This window comes from Microcaecilia unicolor, chromosome 1, assembly GCF_901765095.1.
Source record: "Microcaecilia unicolor chromosome 1, aMicUni1.1, whole genome shotgun sequence".
NCBI lineage: Eukaryota > Metazoa > Chordata > Amphibia > Gymnophiona > Siphonopidae > Microcaecilia > Microcaecilia unicolor.
Window position 1 is genome coordinate 588,401,232 of NC_044031.1, and position 26,613 is coordinate 588,427,844.

At 45.1% G+C, this 26,613-nt stretch overlaps 1 protein-coding gene across 2 annotated transcripts in view; it reads right to left on the reverse strand.

Moving 5' to 3' along the window:
* The window catches only part of ASAP1 (ArfGAP with SH3 domain, ankyrin repeat and PH domain 1), an 803,986-nt gene that overhangs the window by 203,941 nt on the left and 573,432 nt on the right, over positions 1-26,613 (reverse strand). For both annotated transcript variants that reach the window (XM_030219214.1, XM_030219206.1), the window contains exon 19: positions 13,635-13,821. In XM_030219214.1, the coding sequence (XP_030075074.1) occupies positions 13,635-13,821 (187 nt within the window). The remainder of the gene's footprint in view (positions 1-13,634; positions 13,822-26,613) is intronic.

A 26,613-nucleotide genomic window follows, 5' to 3' on the forward strand; every position in this document is an offset into this window, starting at 1 on the left:
TTGAGAGAGTGTTAAATTTCAGAGAGCAATAAATGATATTTATGTTAAAATCTGTTACACAGGGTGGCCTGAATAATGAACTTGAATGGATGAACTGGATTAGGAACTGGTTGATGGACAGAAGCCAGAGGGTGGTGGTGAATGGAATTCGCTCGAAGGAGGGAAAGGTGAGTAGTGGTGTGCCTCAAGGACTGGGCTGGGGCCGATTCTGTTCAATATATTTGTGAGGACATTGCCGAAGGGTTAGAAGGTAAAGTTTGCCTATTTGCGGATGATACTAAGATCTGTAATAGAGTGGACACCCGGGAGGGAGTGGAAAACATGAAAAAGGATTGGAGGAAGCTAGAAGAATGGTCTAAGGTTTGGCAATTAAAATTCAACGCGAAGAAATGCAAAGTGATGCACTTAGGGAATAGAAATCCTCGGGAGACATATGTGTTAGGCGGGGAAAGTCTGATAGGAACGGACGGGGAGAGGGATCTTGGGGTGATAGTATCTGAGGATCTGAAGGCGACGAAACAGTGTGACAAGGTGGTGGCCGTAGCTAGAAGGTTGTTAGGCTGTATAGAGAGAGGTGTGACAAGCAGAAGAAAGGGGGTGTTGATGCCTCTGTATAAGTCGTTGGTGAGGCCCCACCTGGAGTATTGTGTTCAGTTTTGGAGGCTGTACCTTGCGAAGGATGTAAAAAGAATTGAAGCGGTGCAAAGAAAAGCTATGAGAATGGTAAGGGATTTGCGTTACAAGACGTATGAGGAGAGACTTGATGACCTGAACATGTATACTCTGGAAGAAAGGAGAAATGGGTGATATGATACAGACGTTCAAATATTTGAAAAGTATTAATCCGCAAACGAACCTTTTCCAGAGATGCGAAGGAGGTAGAACGAGAGGACATGAAATGAGATTGAAGGGGGGCAGACTCAAGAAAAATGTCAGGAAGTATTTTTTCACGGAGAGAGTAGTGGATGCTTGGAATGCCCTCCCGTGGGAAGTGGTGGAAATGAAAACGGTAACAGAATTCAAGCACGCGTGGGATAAATATAAAGGAATCCTGTTCAGAAGGAATAGATCCTAAGGAGCTTAGCTGAGATTGGGTGGCACAGCCGGTGGCGGGAGCCGGGGATAGTGCTGGGCAGACTTACATGGTCTGTGCCCTGAAAAGGACAGGTACAAATCAAGGTAAGGTATACACAAAAGGTAGCATATATGAGTTTATCTTGTTGGGCAGACTGGATGGACCATGCAGGTCTTTTTCTGCCGTCATCTACTATGTTACTATGGATGTCCCGGGGGAAAGAGCTGGGTGGCGTATATGCTGTGAAGGATTATATAAGCAGTGTTTAGAAACACCGGTACCATCTTGGTAGAGACCTGAGCTAAGCTGGCGCTATAGAGAGTTTAAGGCAAGATTCTGAAATGATAGGGTATATGATGTCTGTTGGTTTAATGCTTCTGACTCATATAGGATATTTTGTGTTTGGCTATAGGAGACACTGCTTGAAACAGCCCTATGGGTGAAACATGATTGTGTCGGACACTGAGGCACCCGTCTGACTGATATAGCTATACCACTGAGATGAGTGCAAATATGTGGACCAGTTTCTGCAACCACGGTTGGTGATGACTAAGAATTATTTTATTTTTGATTTGATGGTCATTTTTACATGCAAAAGAAAGGAGTGGCAATGGGGGCCTCTTGTGCCCCTTCCATAGCCAATTTATTTATGGCATGGTTTGAGGAGAAATTAGTGTATTCTTCAACATTTTTTCAATATGTACTACACTGACATGTTTTTTATATGGACAGGCACCTTGAAGCAGCTGTTGAGTTTTGTTTTGGTATTAAACAACTGTCATCCAACTATCAAATTTGAAGCCCATTGGGATCCGAATGCTATCGCTTTTTTGGATGTGAATATACAGTTAGATAGGCAGAGGATATATACTTGTTAATGAAGACCACTTATCAAAATTCACTGCTACATTTTTCTAGTATGAATTCAGTCCATTCGCGTTTGGGTATCCCATTGTCTCAATTCCTACGGTATCACAAGATTTGCTCCTTGGTTGAAGAATTTAAATGACAGGTGCCTCAATTGATGAAAGTCGTAGTTGCCCGGAATGTGTGGTTAAGAGAGTGGCTAAATGTGCTCTTTTATTGACTGCAAGGGAGAAAACTGTAGAATCAACATTTGTGACAAAATATAATGCTCATACTCCACATTTAATGCAGACTATTTAATAGCATCTGTATCAATTCATCCTTGTTTTCAAAAACTTGATGCACTTTTTTCCAATACTTGCAACTCTAATCTAAATGATTTTTTATGTCCAGCGGAGTTTTAGTAGCGTCAGAGTGAACACATAATGACTGGTAGTCATACTAACTGTGATCAGTGTTCTGTATGTTCCATGATGATATCTAATTCGGAATTATGTGATATTCATAAAAGGAGAACTTATTATCTTAAAACTTGCACTACATGCACTTCTAGGAATGTCATTTACTTGTTGAGTTGAGCATGTGATTTGTATTATGTGGGCCAGACCTCACGACCTTTGAAAATTCGCTTGATTGAACATTGTACAACAGCGAACAAAGTAATGGAACCTTCAGTGGCTCATTGCCAGGATAAGGGTAATGATTTTGCCTCATTTCGCTGCATTGAATTGGAGCAAATTGTGATGGGAGATCGCCGAGGCGATTTTTATGCCAAAAGAAACAATGATGGATATTTCTCCTGCAGACAGTCTTCCGATGGTGTCTCCCTTGGACAGATGCATTGCTATTGGAGGATTCTTACAACGTAATGATGTCAGAATCTATGCTGTTTTTATAGAAGGACGTTTACTCCCCTCTTTCATTCTGAGTTTGTAGTGCAATGTGTCCCAGTCGGCATGTTTCTTCCCCTGATGATAACTATGGGTTAAACAGGATCTCCTGTTGGGAGCTGCTGAACTTTGCAGCATATTATGAATGAGATAAGTACTGTAGAATTTCATATTAAGTACATAAGTATTGCCATACTGGGAAAGACCAAAGGCCCATCGAGCCCAGCATCCTGTTTCCAACAGTGGCCAATCCAGGTCACAAATACCCGGCAAGACCCCAAAAATGTACAAAACATTTTATAATGCTTATCCCAGAAATAGTGGATTTTCCCCAAGTCCATTTAATAACGGTCTATGGACTTTTCCTTTAGGAAGCTGCCCAAACCTTTTTTTGAACTCCGCTAAGCTAACCGCCTTTACCACATTTTCTGGCAACGAATTCCAGAGTTTAATTACATGTTGAGTGAAGAAACATTTTCTCCGATTCGTTTAAAATTTACTACATTGTAGCTTCATCGCATGCCCCCTGGTCCTAATATTTTTGGAAAGCGTGAACAAACGCTTCACATCTACCCGTTCAACTCCACTCATTATTTTATAGACCTCTATCATATCTCCCCTCAACCGCCTTTTCTCCAAGCTGAAGAGCCCTAGCCACTTTAGCCTTTCCTCATAGGGAAGTCGTCCCATCTCTTTTATCATTTTCGTCGCCCTTCTCTGCACCTTTTCTAATTACACTATATCTTTTTTGAGATGCGGCGACCAGAATTGAACACAATATTCGAGGTGCGGTCGCACCATGGAGCGATACAAAGGCATTATAACATCCTCATTTTGTTTTCCATTCCTTTCCTAATAATACCTAACATTCTATTTGCTTTCTTAGCCGCAGCAGCACACTGAGCAGAAGGTTTCAACGTATCTTCAACGACGACATCTAGATCCCTTTCCTGGTCCGTGACTCCCACTGTGGAACCTTGCATGACGTAGCTATAATTCGGGTTCCTCTTTTCCACATGCATCACTTTGCACTTGCTCACATTAAACATCATCTGCCATTTAGACGCCCAGTCTCCCAGTCTCATAAGGTCCACTTGTAATTTTTCACAATCCTACCGCGATTTAACAACTTTGAATAACTTTGTGTCATCAGCAAATTTAATTACCTCACTAGTTACTCCCATCTCTAGGCCATTTATAAATATGTTAAAAAGCAGAGGTCCCAGAACACGAGCCCTGGGGAACCCCACTACCTACCCTTCTCCATTGAGAATACTAACCATTTAACCCTACTCTCTGTTTTCTATCTTTTAACCAGTTTTTAATCCACAATAGAACACTACCTCCTATCCCATGACTCTCTAATTTCCTCTGGAGTCTTTCAAACGCCTTCTGAAAATCCAGATACACAATATCAACCGGCTCCCCTTGATCCACATGTTTATTCACCCCTTCAAAGAAATGTAGCAGATTGGTGAGGCAAGATTTCCCTTCACTAAATCCATGTTGACTTTGTCTCATTAATCCATGCTTTTGAATATGCTCTGTAATTTTGCTCGGCACCGACGTCAGACTCACCGGTCTATAATTTCACGGATGTCCTCTGGAACCTTTTTAAAAAAATCGACATTACATTGGCCACCCTCCAATCTTCCGGTACCACGCTCAATTTTTATTAAACTTTATCTTTATTAAGCTTTTTAACAAACATAATTTCACATTTATGAATGATAATATACAATTTGGAAATAAATTATATAGACAAGCAAATATTTTTTTAAGTTTCAAATAGTTATCGACCACAAGAATAAGAAATCAATCCAAGATGTAAGATTAACAATATAATCTAAAGGAAATAAACATACATTGTAAATTATAATAATGAAGCGTCACGTCCCGAGTGATTCACTCTAAGGCTGTTAAACAGTGTACATATGGGATTAAACCACTACATTAACCTCTTCCCTACTGATTAGAAATTCCTCTAGCTGTTTGGGGTCAAAAAATTGAAACTGTTTAGATTGAAACACTATTCTACATACACAAGGAAATTTCAACAGGAAGGTAGCTCCTATTGCCACAGTTCTTGTACGTAAAGCCAATAAGGCTTTACGCCTCTTCTGAGTCTCTCTTGATAAGTCTGGGTATATTCCTATTTTTGACCCCAAAAAAACTGAATCCAAATGTCTTAAAGAAAGTCTCAGTACTGCATCCCGATCCATCTCCAAGGCAAATGAGACTAATAATGTTGCTCTTTTCGTTATAACATCTAATGATGACTCCAAAAAGGTAGTCAGATTCATCACTGCACCACCTTGAGGAAATTTTTCTGATTCCATTCTAGAATCAGTTGGCAAATAAAACGCTCTAGTTATTGGTGGTAGTGAATTTTCTGGCATACCCAATATTTCCACAAGATATTTTTTTACCATTTGTACAGGGGTAATAAGAGGTGAACTAGGAAAATTTATTAGTCTCAAATTAAGTCTCTTAGACTGATTTTCCAGATATTCCAGCCTTCGGGAAGTAAAGTTCTTATCTTTAATCAATGTTTGACTCACAAGTTCCATTTTTTGAGTTCTTTCAGTAAGAGATTTTACTTCCATAGCTTGTTTTTCAGTCTTTTGCAATTGAATTAATGCAGTTTCTGATAAAGTCTTAATGATTGTAGCATTTTTTGTTACCATAGATTGTAGGGAGGAATGTGCAGTAAAGGTTAAGTCCCATAGTGACTCTAGCGTCACTACAGCTGGTTTTTCCATTTTCTCCAATGTTAGTTCAGGAAGAGGTGCTTTGGCAGCATTTTCCAGAATACTCCCTGTCTCTGGAAACAGTACAGGAGCTGATGTCACTTCTGGAGCTCCCAAACTGTCGTCCCTCTGATCTCCCCTTGTCTCCAAAGGGCTCCCTCCCTGCAGACTCTGCTCTCCACTAGGGGTTAGACCTGCAGGGCTCCTCTGGAGACGCTGACTTCCTGGTTGTGGAGGAGCTGCACGTTCGATGGGGCTGAGAGAGGCCCCATCTACACTGTCGGCCGACGCAGAAGCCCCAGCTGCTCGATTTTAAGGATAAAGTACATATTTCTAACAATAGCTCCACAAGCTCATTTTTCAGTTCTATCAGTACTCTGGGATGAATACCATCCGGTCCAGGAGATTTGCTACGCTTCAGTTTGTACAACTGCCCCATTACATCCTCCAGGTTTAAGAGAATTCATTAAGTTTCTCCGACTCGTTAGCTTCGAATACCATTTCCGGCACCGGAAATGGTATTTTGATGATTGCTGCTAAGTGTCTCTACTGCTGACTAGATGAACTTTTATTGCCTGCTTTGGACCCGAGACTGATCTACTGCCTTAATTATGAGTGGTGGAGTTTTTTTTCTGACCAATGATTAATGTGAGCTATTAACTTATTGCTGTTGTGTGCACCATGTTTATAGCTCTGCATGTTTTGAGGTCTTTTTTCTCCACTATATTAAGTTTTCTTGGTTGGTCAGTCTTGGACCCATAGTGGAAGAGAGTAGATTTGTTTAATATTTTGTTTTTTTCTACTCTCCGCTTGAGATTTTCTTTGATTTCAATTACTCCAATATTGACTGGATAAATTTTACATCAGGGAGCTCTAGGGAGGTAAAATTCATAGATGAAATAAATGACTGCTTCTTGGAGCAACTGGTCCAAGAACTGACAGAGGGGGAGCTGTTTTAGATCTAGTCCTTAGTAGAAAGCAAGGCATGGTCAAGAGGTAACACTGTTGGATCTACGATCATAGTTAAACTCATATCTGGTGTGAAGTGCCCCCACTTCACAAGAGGTCTGCCCACCATCAAATACAATTCTGGCATTTTCTGCCTATTCTTTTCCTCATCAGATAGCAGACCCTTTCCACTTTCCCCCTCCTTTGCAACAATATCCCCCACCCCTCCTCAAGAACACTCATTGATTCTCTCCAAAGACTCTGTGCAGAGCTAAGCTTCCCCACAGCCCCTGCAGCTCAGCCCCTCCCTTCCTGTGACTACTAGAGCCTTCCCATTGGCTGGATTCTACCACAGCCTCTGCACTGGACAGGGGGAGCACTGGAGAGCTGTCATGGGCTAAATTCTGAAAAATATCCACACACTTAGCCATCCTTCTAGCTTTGAGACAGATAATGTACAAATTTTTAGAATCCTGAGCACATCTAACAGGGTTCCCCACTAAACATCTGGGCTCAAGGCATGTGCCTAGTTTGCCTATGCCTTAATCTGGACCTGAAGACTAGAGGTTGGGGTGTAGAAGAGATTCCTCGCTCTGTGTTATGAGGTTTGGAAAACACACCAATTTCCAAGGTTCTTCAGAGGATAATTCCAGAAGAGGAGGGAACCAGATCTGTCTGGGCCAATATGAAGCAATCAGGATCATGTTTCCCCGGTCTCGCCTGAGTTTCAGCAAAGTCTTCCCCGTGAGAGGGATGGTAGGATATGCATACAGAAGGCCATTCCCCCAATTGAGGAGGAAGGCATCCTACGCTAGATTGTTATGCTCTGAACCTGGAGCAGTACTGAGGGATTTTGTGGTTGTAATGAATGACAAAGAGATCCACCAAAGGGGTGCCCTACTCTCGGAAAACTTTGCAGGCAATGCCCATGCTGAGTGACCATTTGTGCAGTTGAATAAATCTGCTCAGTTTGTCAGCCAGGCTGTTGGATTTGCCCGCCAGGTATGTGGCTTTGAGAGCTATTCAGTTCTGGACAGCCCACTTCCACATCCGGACAGCCTCTTGACACAGAGGGTATAATCCTGTACCCCTCTGCTTGTTGGTGTAATACAACATAATCTGATTATCTGTTTGAATAGAGCCATTTGGTTTAATAGATTATCTCTGAAAGCCTTTAGAGCGTTCCAGATTGCCTGAAGCTCCAGGAGTTTGATGTGAAAATCTGTCTCCTCAGCTGACAAAGCATATTGAGAGTGAAGCCTATCTAAGTAAGCTCCCCACACCAGGTGGGATGAATCCATCATCAGCAACTTCTGGGATTGAGGAATTTGCAATGGAAGTCCCATGGTCAAATTGGACCGAACTGTCCACCAGATTAGGGATTGAACCAACTTTGGAGTCACTCAGATGACATCCACTAGGTTCCCCGAGGTTTAAGACCACAGGGAATCTAAGGTCCACTATGGACTTTTGGAAGGCTAAGTGCTTTGAAAATATGCCTCCATGTGGCCTAGTAACCTCAACATTTGTCGAGCCATGACCTGCTGGCTGGAATGAAGGTGAGTGGTGAGAGCGATTAAAGTGTCCGCTCTCAATACAAGGAGAAAAGCTTGCACCTGACATGTACCTAGCAGGGCTCAAATGAACTCTAATGGAACTTGGGGTATGTGATGGGGTATATACGACACTGCCGCTCGCCCTTAAGAGAAGTCCCTCTCTAGTTAGCCTGGGCCACCTTAAAAGCACAGATCCCACCCTAGAAGGAAGTAGGCATGGAGGGGCGGAGACACTGCTGGGAAGTTCAAAAGACAGGGCCAGGCAGAAGTTAAGAGAACCCAGGGAGGAAAGACATGAATCCCTACTGTGTGCTGCTGAAGCGCCCATTCAATAATCATAACCTGGCTGAGGTAAGCCATTGTTAATTTTTGAACTGAGTTTGCAAGTCTGTTTTGCGGTCTAGCAGGAGCTAGATCTGGACCTCAGAAAAGAACCTGGAGCCTTGTAGGCTGTGTTTGAGGCATGGCAATCCCGACAGCCGTAGACTGTGTCTGGCCTGCTGCCAGAGGCTAACCTAAGTATCTGTTTTATTTATTTATTACATTTGTACCCTGCGCTTTCCCACACATGGCAGGCTCAATGCGACTTACATAGTAAAAAAACATTACAAAGGACATGTAAGAAGAATATTATAAACTGTGATAAAACATAGTGGCAACAGTGCCCAATAATATATGAATTGGAATCTGTTGCCAGACTGCATAGGGTTTCCCACGCTATGTCTCGGGCCCTGTGAAGGAACAGGCCCAAGAATCTCTTTAAGTAAAAACTTTTTGTTTTTCATCTGTTTGTCTGGCTGTATTATTTCACTGGTCACGCCTAACCCCCAATCGGAGTATCACAGGGTAGTTTAAAACGAACCCTGGCAGCTCTAGCACCCGAAAAGCTCTCCACACAGACTCCTAAGCACCTTCCTTCGATGTGCTCTTCACCAGCCAACTGTCCAGGACTCCCAGTTTGCATTGCGATGCTGCGAATACCGCTAGACATTTTGTGAAAATGGTGGGAGCTGACATGAGGCCAAATGGTAGGATGTAGTTCTGGAAGTGATGTACTCCCACCTGACATTCCGGATACCTCCTGTGGCCTGGAAGTATTGGAATATATATGTAGGCTTCCTTCAAGTCCAGAGAGCATAGCCAATCTTGTTCCTAAATCATTGGGAGAGGGGTGCCTGGGGAAACCATCTTGAACTTTGTTCAGGGCATTGAGGTCTAGGATGGGATGCTTCCCTCCTGTGTTCATTGGCACAAGGAAGTACCTGGAATAGAATTCCTTCACTTCTTCCTCTGGTGGAATGGGTTTGACCCTCATGGGCCTTTAGAAAGGCAGAGGAGTTCCTCTGCAAGTACTTTCTTGTAAAACGAGCTGAAGAAAGATGCTCTTGGGGGCCAATCTGGTGGTCTCCATCGCCAATGCAGGGAGTTAGCAGGACAGACTATTTGAAGAGCCCACTAGTTGGTGGTTACAAGGGGCCACATTTCTTGGAAAAAAACTCATTCTCAGTCCCACTGGCAGGTCATCTGGGACAGTTACTTGACTTTGGCTATGTTCTGCTGGAGCCGATCAAAAACTCGTTCCTTGTTTTGATTGGGGAGCTGGCTGGACCTTAGGCACATGCTGTTGATGAGAACGAGCATGCTGGGGCTGAGCTTGCTGAGTGGGGTGAGAAGAATGAATGTACCTACGGCTCTGAGAGGAGCGGGGACCTCTCTTCGACTTGCCCAAAAACCTCCTAAATGGGGAGGGTGCAGTAGGCGCTCACCAGGAGAGTGTCAATGGTATCAGTGTGTTTCTTAATGATGTCTGCGGCCTCCTCCACCTTCTCTCCAAAAAGGTTATCTCCACGGCAGGTGGCATCCACCAACCTCTGCTGGACTGCTGGGTCCAAGTCAGAAACACACATCCATGAGAGTCTGACCATCTTTACACTTTGAGAGGAGATCCTGAACCCCACATGAAAAGTATCATATGTGCCCATGGCTAAGGACTTGTGACAAGCCTTCTTTTGCTTGGCCAGCATGTGAAGAGATTCGGACTGCTCCAGTGGAAGAGAACCTGCAGTTATACTGTACACCAGGGGCATAGCTAGGAGGCCACAGGGGCCTTGGCCCCTGGTTTGGCTGGCGGGGGTCCCCAACCCCTGCCAGCTGAAGCCTTCTTCAGTGCTAGTCTCCGGCGCAGCCGCATTCACTGCCCTGCTCTTCTTTCTTCTTGCTCCTCCTGTGCACGCTGATGCTCCTATACGTGAAACTGAGGAGAGTCAGCGTGCACAGGAGAAGCAAGAAGAAAGAAGAGCAGGGCAGCGAACGCGACTGTGCCGGAGACTGGAGTTGAAGAAGGCTTCGGCTGGCGGGGGGTTGGGGACCCTCGCTAGTAAAGGTACTTGTTTTTGCAGGGGGAGTGACGAGGCGGTGAGGGGAAGCAGCAAGGCGGTGAGGCAAGGTGATGGGGCGAGGAGGCGAGGTGTGGCAGTGGGGGAGAGGCGGGGCGGCACTCAAAATGTGCCCCCAACCTCGGGCTCTGGCCCCCTCCCACCGTGAGCTCTGGCTAAGCCCCTGCTGCACACTAGGTTCTGCAAGTAAAGGCTCATGTAAAGCTTGTATGACTGGATATAGGATATAACCATTGAGTCCTGATACATTTTACACCCAAATGAGTCCAGAGCTCAAGCTTCTCTGCCTGGGGGCGCTGAAGTAAAGTCTCTGGAATTTCTGGCCCATTTACGCGTAGATTCCACCACCAGAGAAAGATGAGGCAACTGTAGATTATCAAATCCAGGTGAACTCTGAATCCGACACATAATTTTATTTTATTTTTATTTATTTGGATTTTGCTCACACCTTCTTCAGTAGTAGCTCAAGATGAGTTACATTCAGGTACACTGGATATTTCTCTGTCCCAAAAGGGCTCACAATCTAAGTTTGTACCTGAGGCAATGGAGGGTTAAGTGACTTACCCAAGATCACAAGGAGCATCAGTGGGATTTGAACCGGCCACCTCTGGATTTCAAGACAGGTGCTCTAACACACTAGGCCACTCCTCCATCTCAATCTTTTTGGAAAGGACCGGGACAGACAGAGGGGACTCTCAATTCTTCACCTGAACATCACGCAAGATCTTGTGAAGCAGGACAGTCATAACCTCTCTAGGTGGAGGAGTCATAGTCCAGGACCTCAAATATCTCAGCCCTGGGCTTGACCTTCATCTCCAAATGAATTGGAATGGCAGTCGCCATCTCCTTCAAAAAAGCAGGAAAGGAGAGACTCTCTGGTGGAGACTTTCACCTCTCCTCTGGCTGGGAGGGTCTGACGGATTATCATAGGCCTCCTCCCCCGAGAAGTACCTTGGATCCTCACCACATGCCCATGAGTGGTCCGTATCAGAATCAGAATCAGCAAAACAAATTTCTCATGGAAGTGCTGAGACCATGCCTGTCTCAGGTAGGAGAAACCATGTCCCTGCCTGGAATGGCATTGAGATGCAGGCTCCACTCTCAACTCCGGAGAAGCTTCCTCCTCTGTCAAGGGAGTACCTACATGGGCGGCTGTCAATGCCGATACCACACAGAGCACTGGCATTGGTGACCTCAGCATAGGTTGAGGGCACTGTGAGGCAGATGGTAGAGGCATGGCTGGCACAAGCACCCCTGATGCCAATGCACTCTGTTGTAAAAGCCCCACCAACTGCCCTTGGAGCCTGGCCTGGATCCGCTCATCAAGGGTTGACATAGGGAAAGGCTGGGGCATTGGGTCAGAGAAAGCCTGCTGAACTGTTGGTGACGACTCAGGTACCTGGTCCCAGCTAATCGAGATCTCCGCACAGGCACCTCTTCAATGCTCCTCCTAGTGCCGACACTTCTCGGGTACCGGATCCCTTGGTGCTCTGGTACCATGTATCGCGGGAGATTAATGCTTGCCTTTCTTGGCCTTTGCCTGATGGCAAGCATTGACACCCCTCGGTACTAAGGACAATGTCGAATCCTCCCATCTCCCTGGTGTCAGGCCCGAAGCTTACTAGTCCTGGGGGCCCTGCAAAGTGGTCGGTGTTGAGACAGGTGGAAACCTACTCAATGCATGTCTACTCCCAGTGTCAGACAAAGGTCTAGTAGCTATGGGGACTGATACACCTGATACCGGTGGAAGCACTGATGTCGATGCCAACGGTGACAATTCAGACCTGGCTCCAAAAATGTTCTCTTTTTGAGCCTCTCTGGACTTCTGTGTACTTTTTTGCATATGCAAACAAGGAATACATTTAGTAGAGTTATGGTCTGGCCCCAAACATTGGAGAGAGGAGGAAAACAAATTCAGAAGAGAAAAATAAGGCAATGCTAGCCAAAAAAAAAAAAAACCCAGCAAATTTCATCTGTGTTGACTTCCCCTTACCATAGATGAAAAGAGACTGCTGGTCCTGTGCTCATGAGTCAGGCGGAAAGGCACTCATGCATGTGCGGTGGAAGCACTGCCTCGAGATCTTAAAGCTATAGTAAGCTGGACAGCATTTCTGCATCGGGCACCATGGATGACGAAACCCACATGTGAGAATTACTTGGCTTGCTTGTCCACAGAAATATATTTTTATAAGGTTTATTGTTTGATATTCAGATTTGTGTGATGATTGATATATTTATTACAGCTGAATCTGTGGAACTAAAATTTGATTTTTGCCTTAAGAGTTTAGCTTATTAAAATCTCGATAGACCGCCTGGACTGTAGCACAGATCACGGCGGTGTACACAGTAAAAACAGGCATGTGTTTCTATATTCTTTCACAGCCTAGGTACCTTGTTATAAAATTACCCTCTGAATGTACATTTATTGAGGAGCTAGCTATATGGTTCATTAATAGTGCCAGAAACTCAAGTTTGAATCTTCTTTCTATGGGGCTAACACATTCTTATTCTGATGGAGAGGAGTAGAAGCTTAATTGCTGGTGAAAGAGTCAGACTGAGAAGCTAATTCTCAAAGGAAAGTTACCTCCTGCCCTCAGAGCCAGTATAAAGATATTAGGCGTGCTTGACAACCCTTCAGCCTTGCATTCCCTCAAATAACTTTCAGGCCCCTAGCTTCCATCCCCTCCTCAAATCTTGATTATTAAACTCAATGATGATCACCTCAATGCCATCATTCCCAGAGCGAGTCTTACTTTACATTTGGTTTCATAAAGAGTATATCTATCTATCTATCTATCTATCTATACACACATACACATATATAAATAATAAAGGCAATTTTCAAAAGCCATTTCCCTGGGTGAATTATTTGTAAACTGCCCACTCTATCTGCAGGTTAAATTATGCTCTGCTGTTTGTATTACATATAGCTTGTGTGGCTGTCAGAACCAGTCATGTGTGACTGCAGCTGCTCTTGCTGCCCCTATGAAGCTGCCACTCTAATCAACTGCCTAGTTCACCTACTAGTTAAACTGACCTTGTTAGCCCTCAGTCAATATACATCATGCCGCTTAAGTAGACTGGGCTAAACAGTGGGAAAAAATCACCCAGGATACAACAAAAATGTTTTAGATGAATTATATTAACTGTACCTGTCCAGATTCTAACAGCGGTTCCAATAGCTCTACTCCCTCTGCAAAGACTTGAATTAGTGCAAGTAAATTCCGGGATTTGATAGCCTCAAGTAGTTCATTCAATTTAGCTGCTGTAGAGGCACAAGTCTTCTTAGAAAACTTATGGTCCACATATTTAGCAATGATATATTCCTTACGAACAGTCCTAAAAAAAGCAGTAGTGTTTTAAATTTTAGGTAAGTGGAACTGATGGCTTAGGACATATACAGGCAAGCACTTAATTATCATTTAATTAAAATAATGTTATTTATTTATTTGCTGCATTTGTATCCCACATTTTCCCATCTATTTGCAGGCTCAATTTGGCTTACAAAATGTTAGAACGACATATACATATTATAGAATAAGAATTTCAGAATATAGATACAGATAGGTACATAAGAATATCATAGCAATCGTATTAACGGAATAATACATTTACAATTGTTACAAATAAGAGTGCATAAGTAAATCACATTGGAATAGAAGTGGATTGATAAATAAACATAACATAATGATATCAGGACAAGATATAATATTCAGTCATGAGGATGTAATTAAGATGAACAAATAGGAGGGCTCCATAATAGTTGTAATAGGAATAATTTGGGAGTCAAATCGTTATGGGGAATCTTTGTTGTACGCATTTGTGAATAAGTAAGTCTTTAGTAATTTTCGGAAGGTTGTCAAGTCGTGTGTTGTTTTTATGGCGGTCAGTAATTCATTCCATAGGTGTGTGCAGATGTATGAGAAACTAGATATATGTACAGATTTGTATTTAAGTCCTCTGCAATTGGGATAATGAAGACATATATAGAAGACAGAATCAGCCCATTAAATTTTCTAGAAATCAGACTGGACTCATACAAAAAGTTTTCTATAAATAAAAACATACATATTTCATGCTATATGGAGAAGGAAAATGTCAGGCAATCAGAAAGCATAAATTAGCATATGAATGCATTTATTTAAAATCTAGCACAATAAAATAATCACTTTGTAGAGATTTTAGGTGAGGATAACAAGAAATAAAACATTAATAATTGGCACATGAAAAATAGTATTCAAAATTTAAGCACAATCATACGAAGTTTTAAATGAACAAGGGATAAAACAGGGATATGGCAGCAGTTATCCGCTGTCATATAACAGTGAAATGAAGAACAAAAAAAAAAAAAAAGAGTCCAACATACTCCCAGTAACATGTGTAATCTCCCCTCAAAAAAAGCAACTTTAATAAAGGAAGGGGCTGATGTACTAAGAGTGAAAAAAAACATTACAACTATGGGCCATTTTTGCCAAAGTTTGCTATGGGATTCAGGAGAGCTGCCACAATGACAGGCATTTGGTGAATATCCTGAGAGCTGGGACAGTCCAAAGGGAATGATTTTCAACTGGTAGTGGTTGGCTTGCACAATGAAACATATATACTTTCTGCATCTGGGATGAATTGGTGCATATTTATGGTTATCCTTGAGATTCAATGAACACAGTCATAACACTTTGATCAAGTAGGGTAAGGGTGTGTGTATTCACTTTAAACAACCTTTTAAAGAGTTTGACATCTCTAAGACCTAAGATCTGATGTAGCCCTCCAGACTTCTTGAGGATAAGGAAAAATTTGGATTAGGACCCCAATTCACTTCATGTGTAGCGAAGATACTTACCTGTAGCAGGTAAGTATACCATACTTTGTAAGCCGCACTGAACCTGCTATCGAGCAGGAAACAGCGCGGTATAAATGCCACAAATAAATAAATAAATAAATAAATAAATAAATATTCTCCGAGGACAGCAGGCTGATTGTTCTCACATGTGGGTCGACGCCCGCGTCGGCCCAGGAATCGGCATTTTGCAAGCAAAATATAAAAAAAGCTTTGCCAGAGTCTTCTGGTGCGCGTGCAGCGTGCACCGTGCATGCATGGACCGATTTCCCACCCGTTGCGTAAGTGCATTCCCTCAGTTAAATTAAAAGCATAAAAAGAAGCAAACAACTCCAAAGGGGAGGCGGGCGGGTTTGTGAGAACAATTAGCCTGCTGTCCTCGGAGAATACCTGCTATAGGTAAATATCTTCGCTTTCTCCGAGGACAAGCAGGCTGCTTGTTCTCACATGTGGGGTATCCCTAGAACCCAGGCTCACTCAAAACAATGAACATTGGTCAATTAAGCCTCGCAACGGCGAGGACATAACATAGCTTGACCTGAAACCACAAACAACTAACTGAGAGTGCAGCCTGGAACAGAACAAAAATGGGTCTAAGGGGGGTGGAGTTGGATTCTAAATCCCGAATAGATTTTGCAGCACTGACTGCCCAAATCGACTCTCACATTGGGTATCCTGCTAAAGGCAGTAGTGAGATTTGAATGTGTGGACTGATGACTACATTGCAGCTTTGCAAATCTCCTCAATGGAGGCTGACTTTAAGTGACCCACTGACGCAGCCATGGCTCTAACATTATGAGCCGTGACATGGCCCTCCAGAGTCAGCCGCTTGGGCATAAGTGAAGGAAATGCAATCTGCTAGCCAATTTGAGATTGTGCGTTTTCCAATGATGACTCACCTCCTGTTGGGATCAAAAGAAACAAACAACTGGGCGGACTGTCTAAAGTGCTTTGTCCGCTCCACATAAAAGGCCAATGCTTTCTTGCAGTCCAAGGTATGCAAACTGCTTTCGCCAGGGCGGGTATGAGGACGGGGAAACAATGTTGGCAAGACAACAGACTGATTCATATGGAACTCTGACACCACCTTTGGCAGGAACTTAGGGTGAGTGCGGAGGACTACTCTGTTGTGATGAAATTTGATATAAGATGCCACGTACTATCAAGGCCTGAAGATCACTGACCCTACGAACTGAAGTAACAGCCACCAAGAAAACAACCTTCCAGATCAAGTACTTCAGATGGCAGGAATTCAGTGGCTCAAAAGGAACTTTCATCAGCTGGGTGTGAACGATGTTGAGATCCCATGACACTGGTGGAGGTTTGACTGGGGGCTTTGACAAAAGCAAACCTCTCATGAAGCGAACAACTAAAGGCTGTCCAGAGATAGGCTTACCCTCTACACAGCAATGATAAGCACTAATCACACTAAGGTGAACTCTTATGGAGTTGGTCTTGAGACCAGACAGTGTAGAAGGTATTCAACCAGGGTCTGTGTAGGACAAGAAAGAGGATCTAGGACCTTGCTGTCACACCAGACGGCAAACTTCCTCCGTTTGAAAGAGTAACACCTCTTCGTGAAATCTTTCCTGGAAGCAAGCAAGACTCGGGAGACACCCTCTAAAAGACCCGAGGCAAATTCTAAACTCTCAACATCCAGACCGTGAGAGCCAGAGACTGGAGGTTGGGATGAAGTGATGAAGGTTGGAAAACACTCCAATCTCCATGGTTCTTCGAAGGAAAACTCCAGAAGAAGAGGGAACCAAATCTGACGTGGCCAGAAGGGTTTAATCAGGATCATTGTTCCACGGTTTTGCTTGAGTTTCAGTGAAGTCTTCCCTTCTAGAGGTATGGGAGGATATGCATACAGAAGGCCTGTCCCCCAATGTAGGAGAAAGGCATCTGACGCTAGTCTATCGTGGGCCTGAAGCCTGGAACAGAACTGAGGGACCTTGTGATTGATCTGAGTGGCAAAAAGATCCGAGCGGGTGCCCCACGCTTGGAAGATCTTGTGGACTATGCCCACATTCACAGACCACTCGTGAGGTTGCCTTATCCTGCTCAGTCTTTCGGCCAAACTGTTGTTTACGTCTGCCAGATAACTGACTTGGAGAAACATGCCGTGTCGGTGAGCCCAAAGCTGCATCTGGACGGCTTCCTGACACAGAGGGCGAGATCCAGTGCCCCCCTGCTTGTTGGTATAAAACATGGCAGCCTGATTGCCTGTCTGAATTAAGATTACTCGGTTGGACAGCCGATCCCTGAAAGCCTTTAGAGCGTTCCAGATTGCTCTTAATTCCAGGAGGTTGATCTGCAGACCTTTTTCCTGAAGGGACCAGGCTCCCTGAGTGTGGAGCCCATCTACATGAGCTCCCCACCCCAGGAGAGATGCATCCGTCGTTAGCACTTTTCGTTGCTGAGGAACTTGGAATGGTCGCCCCAAAGTCAAATTGGATCGAATCATCCACCACTGAAGAAAATTCTGAAAGTCAGTGGACAGCTGGATTACATCCTCTAGATCCCCCACAGCTTGAAACCACTGGGAAGCTTGGGTCCATTGAGCTGATCTCATATGTAGACGTGCCATGGGTGTTAAATGAACTGTGAAGGTCATGTGCCCCAGAAGTCTCAACATCTGCTGAGCTGTGACCTGCTGAGATGCTCGAACCATGGACACCAGGGACAGAAGGTTGTCCGCCCTTGCCTTGGGGAGATAAGCTCGAGCTGTCTGAGTGTTCAGCAGAGCTCCAATGAATTCCAATTTTTGGACTGGGGTGAGATGGGACTTGGGATAATTTATGACGAACCTCAGTAGCTCCAGCACCTGAATAGTCATTAGCATGGACTCCAGAGCACCTTCCTTCGAGGTGCTCTTCACCAGCCATTCGTCGAGATAAGGAAACACATGCACTCCCAGTCTGCGTAGAGACGCTGCGACTACAGCTAGGCATTTTGTAAACACTCTGGGCAAAGACACCAGGCCAAAAGGCAGTACACTGTACTGAAAGTGCTGTGTTCCGAGCCGAAATCGAAGATACTTTCTGTAAGCTGGAAGTATCGAGATGTGTGTGCAAGCATCCTTTAAGTCCAGAGAGCATAGCCAATCGTTTTCCTGAATCATGGGAAGAAGGGTGCCCAGGGAAACCATCCTGAACTTTTCTTGGACTAGAAATTTGATCATGGCCCTTAGGTCTAGGATGGGACACATCCCCCCTATTTTCTTTTGCACAAGGAAGTACCTGGAATAGAATCCCAGCCTTTCTTCCCCTGGTGGAATGGGTTCGACCGCTTGGGCCTGTAGAAGGGTGGTGAGTTCCTCTGCAAGTACCTGCTTGTGCTGGGAGCTGTAGGACTGAGCTCCTGGTGGGCAATTTGGAGGCTTGGATTCCAGATTGAGGGTGTATCCTAACCGGACAATCTGAAGAACCCACCGGTCGGAGGTTATAAGAGGCCACCCTTGGTGAAAAAACATTAATCTCCCCCCCAACTGGAAAGTCGTCCGGTACGGACACGTTTACTGAGGCTATGCTGAACTGGAGCCAGTCAAAAGTCCGTCTCATGCTTTTGCTGGGGAGCCGCAGTGGCCTTAGGCGCATGCTGTTGACGAGAACGAGCGCACTGGGACTGAGCCTGGGCAGGCTGCCGAGAAGCAGGAATGTACCTACGTCTAGCATAGGAATAGGGAGCACTACTCTTCTCTCAAAAAAACCTCCTAGATGAGGAAGCAGTAGCAGAAAACGCCCGATGGGAGAGAGAATCCATAGCATCATTGTGCTTCTTGATCTGGTCAACTAGATCCTCTACTTTCTCACCAAAAAGGTTATCCCCCTGGCAAGGAACATCCACCATCCACTGCTGGACCGAATGATCCAGGTCAGAGACATGCAGCCATGAGAGTCTGCGCATCACTATACCTTGGGCAGCGATCCTGGATGCTACATCAAAAGTAGTGGAGGAGTGGCCTAGTGGTTAGGGTGGTGGACTTTGGTCCTGGGGAACTGAGGAACTGAGTTTGATTCCCACTTCAGGCACAGGCAGCTCCTTGTGACTCTGGGCAAGTCACTTAACCCTTCATTGCCCCATGTAAGCCGCATTGAGCCTGCCATGAGTGGGAAAGCGTGGGGTACAAATGTAACAAAAAAAAGTGTCGAACAAACCCCTGGCCAGGAATTTTCAACATGCCTTCTGCTGCCTGACCACCTGGCGAAAAGGCTTGGCCTGCTCTGGAGGGTGTGCATCAACCAAGCTGGACAGTTGCGTCACCGAGTTCCGCAAGTGGACGCTCGTGAATAGCTGCAGCAAGCATATCGGCCTGATACATCTTTCCTCCCAAAAGAGTACAAGGTTCTAGATTCTCTGCCTGGGGGCGCCGAGGCATAGTCCCTAGTGCTCTTAGCTCTTTTTAAGGTGGAGTCCATCACCATTGAATTGTAAGGTAGCTGAGACCTCATCAAACCAGGTTCACTATGGATCCGATATTGGGGTTCAGCCTTTTTCGGGATCACGAGATTAGACAGAGGGAACGCCCAGTTTCGCATAAGGACTTCCCTCAGTACATTATGCAAAGGAGCCGTTGCAGCCTCTCTAGGCGGAAAAGGATAATCCAGGACCTCGAGCATCTCAGCCCTGGGCTCATCCTCAACCTCCATAGGGAAGGGAATAGCCGTAGCCATTTCCCGGACAAAGGAGGTAAAGGATAGATTCTCCGGTGGAGAAAGTCTCATTTCTGGTGGAGGGGAAGGTTCAGAGAGAATCCCATTGGACTCGTCAGAAGAAAAGTACCTGGAATCTTCCTCTTCCTCCCACGAACGCTCATCTTCAGTATCGGACAAGACATCTCTCAGAGCAGTCCAAAACTGAGCCGTCCTCGATGGAGGTGCCGAGAAGTCAACGCCCACCTGGACTGCGGTGAAGCTTCTTCCACCGTCGTCGAAAAGGAGTCGACCCGGGCGGCAGGTGGCACCGAGGTCGGGGACCTCACCACAGGCGAAGGGCCAGATGCCGCTGCAGCAGATGGTACGGAAGGTGCAAGCACCCCCGACAACGAAGCAGACTGGCGCAGCAATCCTTCCAGAAGCTTTGGAAGCAGGACCCTGATGCACTCGTCGAGAGTCGTCGGACAAGGCTGCGGGGTCGGTAAAGGAGCCGGTGGCAGAATCTGTCGAGGCTCGGGAGCAGGTACTGGGCTGCCAGAAGACCGACGCATTGGTACCTCCTGAATAGAGAGGGAGCAATCCTCTCGGCGCCGACGCTTCTAGGGTGCTGATTGCCTTGACGCCCCGGAGCTCCCAGCAACGTGTGTCGAAGGAGAACAATGACGGTGCTTCTTTGCCTTCGCTCGACGCCCGTCATCGAGACTCCTCTGTACCGATGAGGAGGACGTGGAATCCTCACGACTCCTTGGGGCCGGGTCTGACGAAGGTCGGTCCTGGGGGACCTGCATAGCAGGAGGCCTCGAGGCAGGTGGAGACCCATTTGATGCCTCACTGCTCCCAGCGCAAATTGGTCTTTTAGCAGCCATTACCTCTGCTCCCATTGTCAATGCTTCCCCCGATGTCGATGCCGAAGGACCGGACTGAGCCCTAAAAAGCTTTTCTTGTTAGGCTTCTCGAGACGCTTGGGTTCATTTCTTCATATGAAGACACAGACTATAAGCGGCTGGGCTATGGTCTGGCCCAAGGCACTGGACAGACTATGCATGGGTATCGGTACCTGAGATGGTCTGGTTGCACCGAGTACAACGTTTGAAGCCGCTGGGTGTCTTTCATGACATGGAAGGAAAAACGGCTTCGGCAAAATGAAAAGACGCGATCGTGCCTGTTAACCAAAAAAAGGGCACAAAAAAAAAAAGAAACAGGATAACTCGGCCGCGTCGAAAAACAAAGGAAATTTGAAAATGAGAACAAATCTAAAAGACACTATGGGAACTTTTTTTTTTTAACTGACAATTGTTAGTAAAATAAAGAAATAATTAGCAACAAATAGCGAAAAAATTCGAAGACTCTTTTCCTGGGCCTGAAAGAAGCAGAGATCAAAACCTACAGCACCTCAATGCGGAAAAAGAAAAACTGAGGGAATGCGCTCACGCGACTGGTGGGAAATTGGTCTGCGCATGCGTTGTGCGCACTGCATGCGCAACAGAAGACTCTGGCAAAACTTTATTTTATATTTTGCTTGCAAAATGCTGATCCTGGGCCGACACGGACGTCAACCCACATGTGAGAACAAGCACCCTGCTTGTCCTTGGAGAATGGAACATATTCTACTGAACTGACTTACAACAGAAAACGAACTTCTTTAAAAGGGAGATGGGTGTGGGTCAGAAATAGTTGAGACTAAGGCAAGATATAATAGGCATCTCTAAATTCTTGTGGAAGGAGGATAACCAGTAGGACACTGTCATACCAGAGTAAAAATTAATTGAGGTGATAGGGTAGATTGAATCAGTGGAGGGGTAACATTGTATGTTAAGGAGGACCCTGGATCAAATAGACTAAAAATTCTGTAGGACACAAAACACATCTTGGATTGAAATTTCATGTGTAAAAGAGAAAAGGATAGTGATAGGAATGTACTACCTGGCCAGGTTGAACAGATAGATGTAGAAATGTTATCAGAAAACAGAGAGGCTACCAAACTGGGGAACACAATTTCAATTATCCCAATATTGACTGGGTAAATGTAACATCACGGCATACTAGGGAGGTAAAATTCCTTGACGAAATCAAGGACTGTTTTATGGAGCAGCTGGTACAGGAGCCAACAAGAGGAGGAAACATTTTAGATTTAGTCCTTAGTGGAGTACATGATCTGATGAAGGAGGTAATGGTGCTGAGGTCGCTTGATAATAGTGGTCATAATATGACCAAATTTGATATCAGCTCTGGAGTAAGTACAAACAGGAAATTAATTCAAAAATCCTTTAAAAATGGAGACTATGATAAAATGAGAATGGTAAAAAAAAACAAACAACTTAAGAGGAGCAGATGCAAAGGTCAAAAATTTACATCAGGCGTGGTGGATGCTGTTCAAAAATACAATGTTGGAAGCCCAGGCCAGTTATATTCAATGTATTCACAGATTTCACAGCAAACATATTCTATAGATATTAAGTTGTGTAAGTCCACCCACTCTGCCCCTCAACCTGCCCACCCCAGGGAAGACACTTCCTAAATAGTTTTCCTAAATACACTACTTGTCACCAATTAACCCTATCCAAATTACAGCTGTTTCTGAAAAGTAAACCATTCATTATCAAAGTAAATCCCCAGCCTTCTGATTGGTATCAGGTGCCTTTTCTGCTTTAGATAAAAAGGATCTCTGTTAACATATCCACTAGTTGTTAATCTCTATTTTTCACTAAGGATATTAATTTACCTTCTCTAGCCCTTTAACTTGTTCATCAAACCTCTGGCACTGGTAGCAGTAGCAGTGTTGAAAGGATAATCAAGAAATCACTGTCAATTAGCTGATACCCATAGATTGAGATCAGTTTATCCTGGGTCTCTACTCTGAAAGATTAATCCATTGAATTAGGCCTATAACCAACCAGTATGTCAGGGGAAGAAAAGGAAAAATAATCCTATGCCCTGAAGGAAAAAGCTAAATCACTGAATCCCAAATAGGTAAGAAAGTACATTGAATTCCACCCACAGAGTAAATCTGAACAGGTTCTCAGCAGAGGCGTAGCCAGGTTTGACATCAGGGGGAGCAGACTTTTAAAAAATAGGCGCCGGTTGGTCTCAGTTAGACAGCAGTGCCTGTGTTGTTTTCAGGTGTAGTGGCTGTGGCGGGTAATGATGAATACAGGCTGTCTCTGTTGCGTCCTACCTACAAGGAAACAGGAAGTTACATCAGGAGATAGGACGCAGAAGAGATCCTTGGACTGGCCAGAGCAGGCAACCTGTCTTCTTAATTACAAGTAAAAATATTAAAATTGTGACCATCACCTCAGGAACAGCACATCTTAAATTCATCTGTTTTGTAGAAGTTTACATTGTAGATACACAAATGGATTATTCCGTTTTGAGGCATGTTTCAGGGACAACTGGTTTTATAAGTCAAAATTAAAATAAATATTTTGTTTCATGCAGATTTCTTCTGTTTAAACATAACTAAACAGGCTATAAGCCACTAATGCAGTCCATTGGTTTTCTTATATTTTGTTCCTGTGATGACATATACTGTGCCAAAAATGAAAACTCTTCTCTCTGTCTGGTCAGTAATAAAAGAAGCTCATTGCAAACACTATCAACCTTAAAAGGTTGTTTTGTTGCTGTACATGAGGAATTGTGATATTGAATAAATAAGTATACGTCTGTAACCCTAGTCATGTATCCAAAGTTTATCTAGTCCTTTCAAGATAGCCAGTTAATCGTTTAACTTAATAGTAGAACATAACCACAGAGGCATGGTATGGTCACATTTTCACTATGGTAATACTAGAGCCCAACTAAGGAACAGGTTAGTCTTCACTGAACCAAACTTGCTTTCCTTGTACCATCACCACAGAATTCAGTTATATTATGGGAGCAAGTACATAGACATGTCTGAAACATTTGACAAAGTTGAGATTAGTATATATACCAACTGGGATTTAAAAGTCTGTCCTGTAGTGATGCCGCTTGTTCAGAAATCATAGCCATAAGTATAGACAGTTATTCAAATATCACATGCACACACCAGAACAGGCATCCATACACACACTGCAAAATAACTTCTAGAGTACATCCCAAACTTTTTATTTTCTTATTTCCATCTTCCAAAATTCTAGACAGCAGATGTACAGATCAGCAGGACCCAAAGCAGTCCAAAACAAGTAAAGTCAGAAACAACAGTTTATACCTAATTGTTCAACCACCCTTAGGATTCATTCACCTTTTGGATTTAAAAAGCAAAAGCATGTGTATATAAGGACTAAATAAACGAATTTAAACAAAAGTTTAAAGCAAATGCCCTTAATATGTAATACTTAGTAGCAATAATGAAACAATGAGCAAATAAAAATGCTGCCAATGATTAAAATCAACAACGTGAATAGAGCAGCTCCTCCTAGATTTGCTTGCTTCGAGTGTGTAACAGCTGCGCGGAGCGGAGGAAAGGGAGAGAAACTATAGAAGCAAATGGTAAAAAACGATATAGCAATGGCTTGCCTTTCAATGTTTTCAGTTCAACCTCCTTCGCGTCGTTGCCTTGCCTCCTCAACTTGGCTGCAACAAAAATGAAGCCACGTGCGGGGCCATAGTCCTATGCGCGCCACTGGTGCCTTGCCTCTGCCGGTTTCCTTCCTCCACTCCCTCCTCCCAAACAGGAAGTTACATCTTGGGGGCGGGGCCGAAGAGGGAAACTGGCAGAGAGGCGGCACAGTAGCGCATAGGGCTATCAGTGAACAGCTTCACTTTGTTGCAGTCAACTTAAGTTCCAAGTCAGCGGGTTGAGTGACCCAGTCAGTGAGGGACAGGGAAGGATTTTCTTGCGGTTCCTCCAGGCTGTCACAGACTCAAAAGGCAGCGGCTGGAGGAAAAGTTACTACAGCACGAGGCGGCAGGAGCCTTTGGTGCATAGGCACCATTTTTTTATAGACTGTTTAGGGGAGCAACCGCTCCCCCTGCACCCCACCTAGCTACGCCACTGGACGACCCAGAGCTCTTGGTACCGCGTCTGGAAGGCGACCGATGCTTCTTTGCCTTCGTACGAAGCACGTCACCAGTACCTCCCAGTACCGAAGAGGAGGACGTTGAATCCAAACGCCTCCTGTGGGCCGGGTCAGAAAGAGGTCGATCCCGGGGGGCCTGTACCGCAGGAGCCCTCGAAGCAGGCGGAGACCTACTCAAGGGCTCACCGCTACCAGTAGGGGAATGGACAGCCCTCACCTGCACTCCGGAAGATGAAGCACCCTCCAATGACATCAATACCTCGGTATTGCAGACGTTGGAGCACCGGCAGATAAACTGGGTACCGCAGACATCTACGCACCGGACGATGACCTCGGTACCGAAGACGTCGAAGCACCGGATGAGGCCCCGAACAAAAGGTTCCACTGGGCCAATCTCGCCACCTAAGTCCTCTTCTTCAACAGAAGACAGAGAGTACAGGCCTGGGGACGATGCCCGGCTCCCAGACACTGAAGGCACGAAACGTGTCTATCAGTGAGGGAGATAGTCCAGCTGCACTGGGTGCATTTTGAAGCCACTGGCAGGCTTCAAGGACATGGGCGGAAAAATCACGCTGGCAAAGTCAAAATTTGCGATGATGGCTAATGGCACAAAAAAAGTTAGAAAAAACCCGTACGGGCGGCTAAAAAGGCCGCGCCCGACAATGAAAGAAAACTTAACGGGAAAACTCTCGAAATAAAGGAATTTTTTTTTTAAAAATGAAGACGAAACAACGGAAAAGAAGAATCCGGACACTTCCGAACGGAAGAACGCGGCAAAAAGACTCGAGGGGTCTCCTTGCGGCACAGACCGATCGAAAACAGCAGTCCTGAGCCGCGGAAAAAAGAAGACTGGCGATCACGCTCGCGTTCGGGCGGGAAGACGGTCGCGCATGCGCACGCGAGGGCTAGCAAACGCTTTTGCTAGTGAAGATCTCCGATCGGAGGGGCTGCCGTGGATGTCACCCATTCGTGAGAACAAGCAGCCTGCTTGTCCTCGGAGAATATTATATCCTAAAGAAAAAAAATAAAAATATATATTTTATTTACAGTTTGTCGTCTCTGGTTTCTGCTTTCCTCATCTTCTTTTCGATGTCTTCCTTCCATCCAGCATCTATCTGTCTTCGCTCTCTCTCTCTGCCATCCAGTGTCTGCCCTCTCTAATGTCCCTTCCATCCACTGTCTGCCCTCTCTCTCCCTTCCATCCACATCTGCCCTCTATTTCTGCCCCTTCCACCCACCATCTGCCCTTTCTCTCTGCCCCATCAATCCGTCTGCCCTCCCTCTCCCATCCATCCAAGGTCTGCCCTCTCTCACGCTCCCCCCTTCCATCCAGGGTCTGTCCCCCCTCTCTGCCCCCTCTTTTCAGTACTAGCCCCCTTATCCCAACTACCCTCCTTTTCAGCCCCCAGTTCTAGCCCCCTTCGTCCACCACATGCCTTGCACCCCCCCCTTTTCAGCCCCAGACCCATTCTCCCACCTGCCCCAGGCATGGACCCATTTTCCCTTCTGCCCCCTTGTCAGACCCCAGTTCCAGCTTCAGACCCCTTCTCCCCTCCCCAATCCCTTTCTCCCCTCTGAGCACCCTCACCCCTCTCCAATCCCCTTCTCCCCTATGAGAACCCCTCTGAGCTCCCCCACC